Consider the following 5857-nt stretch of genomic DNA (forward strand, 5'->3'; position numbering starts at 1 on the left):
GGGGGGCCCGGGGCAGGGGGGAAGAAGTGGGGCTGTGCCCCCCACGCGGGAAGGCAGGGTGTGCTGGAGCGGCCCTCACCCCGCGCTTCTCTTCCTTCAGCTCCGTGGCATCACATCGAGAACCTGGACCTCTTCTTCTCTCGCATATCCTTCCTCAAGGCGGGGTGCGGGGGGATGCGCCCCACCGCTGCTGGGCCCTCAGTGCTGGTGGGAGCACTGGGTTTGGTGTCGCTCGGAGCTGGGGCAGCGTCTGCCCCTTCCCAGAGGACACCGTACGGCTCCAGAGGGGCTGGGGGGTGGCAGAACCCCTCCCCATGCCTGCGGGGTGCTGTCCCCCGACACTGAGGGGACAGACAGGTTCTTTTGGGGATCCTTGGCAGGGTGAAGACATCACTGAGTTGTAGTTAAAATTAAAGCTTTCTTTCCTTAACAGGATTTTATGATTAGCATAGCATAGAATTTATGATCAGAATAGCACAGGATTTCTGTGCACAGAATCAGTGTAGTACAATTTTATAAGTAGCGTAGTCCAAAATTTTATAGCACCGCTTAGCTTATGGTTTCTAACCACCTGGACTCTCTGCAGATCAGGTCAGATCTTAATACATGGTTTGCCATATCAGCATAACAATCATAATCTAGACTCAAAAATCATGTAAAAGCATATGAGTCACTCGGTCCTTGGAGGAAGCAGATGACAGTGGAGGTGTCCCTGGCCACTGGGGAGTCCCATATGTCGCTGTCAGGTCCGAGTTCCCACTTAGGACTTGTAACTCCATGATTTTGTGGACAGTGCCCTGGGTGCTGTTACACTTCCCTGTTCTGTGACGGAGTCATCACTGCCACTGGGGTGTCCGGGTGTCTGGGACCTTCAAGGCCGGTAAGGAAGGGAGCTGTGGATGCCTGTGGGACAGAAGCTTCTCTATCCTTTGTCAGAGGGAAGGAGTCTCCAGGCTGTTCTCCTTGACTGTAGCTTTCACGTCTATAACCTGCATCAGAAGAATGGCTTCACCTGCATGCTCATTGGAGAGATCTTTGAGCTCATGTAAGTGTGGGTTCCCCCTCTGTTCTGGCTGTGACAGCTGCTGGGGAACAGCTACAGGAATCTGCCGAGCTCCTGCAGCTGGCTGGGCAGCAGGGTTCCCTTTACAGTTGTCCTGTCTCCCCTTTGTTAGGGTTTTCCATGCCCCAAAACTGCATTCCACTTTGAGGAACTGGTGCCCTTGAGCTTCCCTGCCGCCATGGCTGTGGAAATGCATCTCCATGACACATGACCCTGTCTGCTTCACATTTTGGGGGGCAGAAGAGCAATTTCCTCATGCCCGCTCCCTTTTTTCGCAGGCAGTTCATCTTTGTGGTGGCATTCACTACCTTTCTTATCAGCTGTGTTGATTACGACATCCTTTTTGCCAACAAAGCAGTAAATCACAGCCAGCATCCCAGTGAGCCCATTAAGGTGACTCTGCCAGATGCCTTCCTGCCTCCAAATGTCTGCAGTGCAAGGTAGGGGCAGCTGCAGAGGGCATGTTAGCCACTGCTCTTGCTTTCTCAGGTACTCAGGTCACCTGCCTGGACCTGTCTCCCACTACTTGCCTCTTCTTGCTTGCAGAATCCAGGCAAACAGCTTCCTCATCTGCATCCTGGTGATAGCTGGGGTTTTCTGGATCCACCGACTCGTCAAATTTATCTACAACATTTGCTGCTACTGGGAGATTCACTCATTCTACATCAATGCCCTCAAAATCCCCATGGTAAGTAGCTGGGCCAAGCACTGCATGCGGGGCTTTTGAGGGACATGGGTGGCATTTGCTGAGTGGTGAGAAGCAGCTCGCCTTCACTCCTCTCTGGAGCCAGCTTCTCCGGGAGACCTGCACCGAGCGCTCTTCCCTCTGCTCCATAACCACATGGAGCCTTCAGCCTCTTCTCCAGCAGCCAACTTACTGCCTGTTAACCCCTCTCTGCCCAGCCTGCCTCTCTGCCTGCTGGCACACGCCTCTGCCATCTGCCACCCAATATGTTTCGTCTTTGGTGATGGCCTTTTCTGTGATGCCTTTCAACAGGGAAGGCATGAGTGAGGATATCCTCGTACCTCCCTGAGCTGTGAAAAGCATCCTTCTCTTTGTTTACTGGGGGGAAACTGAGGCATGGAGCTGACTAGTTGGCGACAGTGTGTCAAAGACAGGGTTTGAGGCTTGCACATGTACTCTAGTCCAGAGTCCTTGCTCTGATGGACAACATCAAAAAGCGTGTGCACATCCTTTGAGGAGAGACTGTGAGAAAGGTGGGGTGAGCCAAGAGGCTTAGTTTGTCCACAGCTTTTCTACAGGCTCCCTCTGGGACACTGCTTAAGTCCCTTCCCCTGTTCGTGTCTCCCTGCTGACTCCACATGGCAGCTCTGGGAGGACCCATGGGAGCCTGGAGCTGTGTTCATGCCTCCAAGGCAGCCGGCGTGTGAGTGGCTGGGAAATTCAGCTGCGCTAATCTAGGGGTAAAGGGCATCAGGGCAAGGTGTGGGGTTTGCTTGCCGCAGGCTGAAGCGGTGCAGGGAGGTGCTTCCTGCCCTGGTGTTGCACGTGCTTTGTCAGCACCCCGCGGTGTGCGCTGGGACCTGCTGTTTGAGTGGCCTCAGCCCAGCCTCTGTCCCCAGACGTATCCTGCCCCTGGCAGGAGGTGCAGGCCCGCATTGTGCAGATCCAGAAGGAGCACCAGATCTGCATCCACAAGAAGGAGCTGACGGAGCTGGACATCTACCACCGCATCCTCCGCTTCAAGAACTACATGGTAGCCATGGTGAACAAGTCACTGCTGCCCATCCGCTTCCGCCTGCCCCTGCTGGGAGACACCGTCTTCTACACACGTGGGCTCAAGTACAACTTTGAGCTTATCTTCTTCTGGGGGCCTGGCTCCCTCTTTGAGAACGAGTGGAGCCTGAAGTCTGAGTACAAACGGGCTGGGAACCGCCTGGAGCTGGCTGAAAAGCTCAGCACTCGTATCCTCTGGATTGGCATCGCTAACTTCCTCCTCTGCCCCCTCATCCTCATCTGGCAGATTCTCTACGCCTTCTTCAGCTACACGGAAATCCTGAAACGGGAGCCAGGCAGCCTGGGTGCCCGCTGCTGGTCTCTCTATGGCCGCTGTTATCTCCGTCACTTCAATGAGCTGGACCACGAACTGCACTCACGCCTCAGCAAGGGGTACAAGCCAGCTTCCAAGTACATGAACTGCTTTATCTCCCCGCTCCTCACCATCGTGGCCAAGAACGTGGCCTTCTTTGCTGGCTCCATCCTGGCTGTGCTCATCGCTCTCACCATCTATGATGAGGACGTGCTGGCAGTCGAGCATGTCCTGACCACAGTCACCCTGCTCGGGGTGGGCATCACGGTGTGCAGGTGAGGTGGGTCTGTGCCACCCCCGTGCTCCTGGCAGCGCTGTGGGGAGCAGTGGGGCTGACAACCATCCATGCAAACATGTTCTTTGGTCACAAGTGGAGGTGAATCTGCCTGTGAAGGGCACAGCTGGGGAGAGTCAGGGGCAGGCAGAAGAAGGGGGTAGCGGTGATCTTGGGTGCAGTGGTTTTATGATATGAGGGGTTTTGCTGGAGCTATACAGCAACGCCCCAGGGCTGGGCTGGCAGGAAGGTTTGGGTTGGTCTTGAAGGCTACAGGTGGAGCTGTGGTACGGGCTGGTCACCCTGCCCTCCCAGGATGAGATCTCCCAGAAACTGAGGTGTGATGCTTCCCTGTCCTGTCCTACAGGTCTTTCATCCCTGACCAGCACCTGGTGTTTTGCCCAGAGCAGCTGCTGCGAGTTATCCTGGCACACATCCACTACATGCCTGACCACTGGCAGGGCAATGCCCACCGCTATGAGACGAGGGACGAGTTTGCCCAGCTCTTCCAGTACAAAGCGGTGAGCTTGGCTTGCAGGGGGCTGGGATGGGGACTTGCCCCCATCCGTGCAGGAGGGAGAAGCTGGCAGAGAGCCAAGCAGCTCCTGGGCTGACAGCAACAAGGCAGCTTTCTCAGAGACACCCTGCCCCAGAAAATGGGCTTGGAGCTGGCGGCTGGCTTTGGGATTGCAGGTTTTTTGACGTCCTCAGGCTTGTGCTGAGCCTGTCATCTCTGTGCTCAGGTCTTCATCCTGGAGGAGCTCCTGAGTCCCATCATTACCCCCCTGATTCTCATCGTCTGCCTGCGGCCCAAGTCCTTGGACATCGTTGACTTCTTCCGCAACTTCACCGTGGAGGTGGTGGGTGTGGGTGACACCTGCTCCTTCGCCCAGATGGACGTGCGCCAGCACGGCCACCCAGCGGTAGGTCCCGTGGGTGACGGGAGAGCAGCCTGGGCTCCCCACCAGCATGTCTGGTCCTTTAGGCCCATGAGAGGCCATAACTCACCACTCCTGGCAGCCCACAGCTCAGCCCAGCCATCTGCCTCTGTGCTGCGTGTCTGGGGCTGCCAACACGGGTCACCAGCCCCAGAAGGCTCTTGTGGCCCAGCTGTGATTATTACCCTGATATTTTGTGAACTAGGCTTTGTCATTTGTTTGATGTCCTTGCCTGTCTTCACAACCAAGAGTCCTGTGTTCCCAGGAGAGAGGAATGGGGATATTTGGACACTTAGAAAGCGTGACCACTGAGAACTGACATAAAGAAGCTGGGCTGCTTGTGCCCAGGAGAGAGGCAGCCACAGGGAGCTGGGAAGCATTTTTCATTATGTAAAATCCAGTGCAGAGGGAAAGGGGATCCATCTGTTTCCTGTGCCTGGGAATTCAGGTTACTTGTCAGGAAAGACTCCCTAGTGACAGGGCCATGAACTAGGGAGGGGGTGGACTCACTGTGGCAGGAAGCTCTTAAGAAAGCCGTTTTTTGGCTGTAGTCGCTCCTGCTGCAAGCTGGAGAATGCAAGACGAGGCTTCCTGCTCTGTATTATGTGACCAGTCCCCATCTCTCTGGTTCCCTTGCAGCGATGCATGTTCTGGGGTGGAGGTGGAAGATGCTGTGCTTGCTGCCTCTTCCCCAAGTTGTGAGGGCTGAACTAGCGTGGGACTTTTGATGTAGCACCTGCTATGTGTGGAGCTGTGGCCCAGCTTATCTTGGGTGTTTCGTGCTTCGCCCAGACTGATTGCAGGATTCCCAGGCCTGGTGAGGGTGTAAAGCAGATCCTGTCCCTCATTACCTGGCTGTGCTCTGCAGTGGATGGCCGCAGGAAAGACGGAGGCCTCCATTTACCAGCAGGCTGAGGATGGCAAGACGGAGCTGTCCCTCATGCATTTTGCCATCACCAACCCCAAGTGGCAGCCGCCTCGCGAGAGCACGGCCTTCATCGGCTTCCTGAAGGAGCGGGTGCACCGGGACAGCAGTGTGGCACTGGCTCAGCAGGCTGTGCTCCCCGAAAATGCCCTCTTCAGCTCCATCCAGTCCCTGCAGTCGGAGTCAGAGGTGCCCAGGCTGGGGGGGACGCGGGGTGTTCTTGGGGTGCTTGCTGGGTGCTGGCAAACTGATAATCAGGCCCTCTGGGCAATTTTGCCCTTGCCTGGGCTGTATTTGGGGATGCAAATGTGATGGATCAGTAGTAGTTGGGACTGCTGCTGGGTTTCTAGAGAAGGCAGCAGGCTGTCCTGGGGCCCTGGGAGAGAGGCTGAGAGAGCTGAGGTGCCTCAGTTCTATGTTGCTGGTGGGCATCAGGCCTCTGAGTCTGCACAGGACAGTGATTCTCTCCCTTTCAACTCTGCAGCCTCACAGCCTGATTGCTAATGTGATAGCGGGCTCCTCGGCACTGGGCTTCCACATGGGCCGGGATGGACAGGCCTCCCGCCACCTCTCCCCAGTGGCCTCGGGCCTGCGTGCCTTCTCCCC

General features: G+C 56.1%; 1 protein-coding gene across 1 annotated transcript in view; it reads left to right on the plus strand.

Moving 5' to 3' along the window:
- ATG9A (autophagy related 9A) overlaps nucleotides 1-5857 on the plus strand; it is a 23968-nt gene that overhangs the window by 14514 nt on the left and 3597 nt on the right. The window contains 10 exon segments of the mRNA XM_035901113.1: nucleotides 101-144; nucleotides 981-1045; nucleotides 1342-1503; nucleotides 1610-1752; nucleotides 1963-1972; nucleotides 2652-3389; nucleotides 3756-3909; nucleotides 4132-4311; nucleotides 5195-5440; nucleotides 5736-5857. The exon segment at nucleotides 5736-5857 is cut by the window's right edge and continues 8 nt beyond it. Of these exon segments, the coding sequence (XP_035757006.1) occupies nucleotides 1017-1045; nucleotides 1342-1503; nucleotides 1610-1752; nucleotides 1963-1972; nucleotides 2652-3389; nucleotides 3756-3909; nucleotides 4132-4311; nucleotides 5195-5440; nucleotides 5736-5857 (1784 nt within the window). The 5' untranslated portion in view covers nucleotides 101-144; nucleotides 981-1016.

Source organism: Egretta garzetta, unplaced genomic scaffold (assembly GCF_000687185.1).
Source record: "Egretta garzetta isolate BGI_Z169 unplaced genomic scaffold, ASM68718v1 scaffold219, whole genome shotgun sequence".
Taxonomy (NCBI): domain Eukaryota; kingdom Metazoa; phylum Chordata; class Aves; order Pelecaniformes; family Ardeidae; genus Egretta; species Egretta garzetta.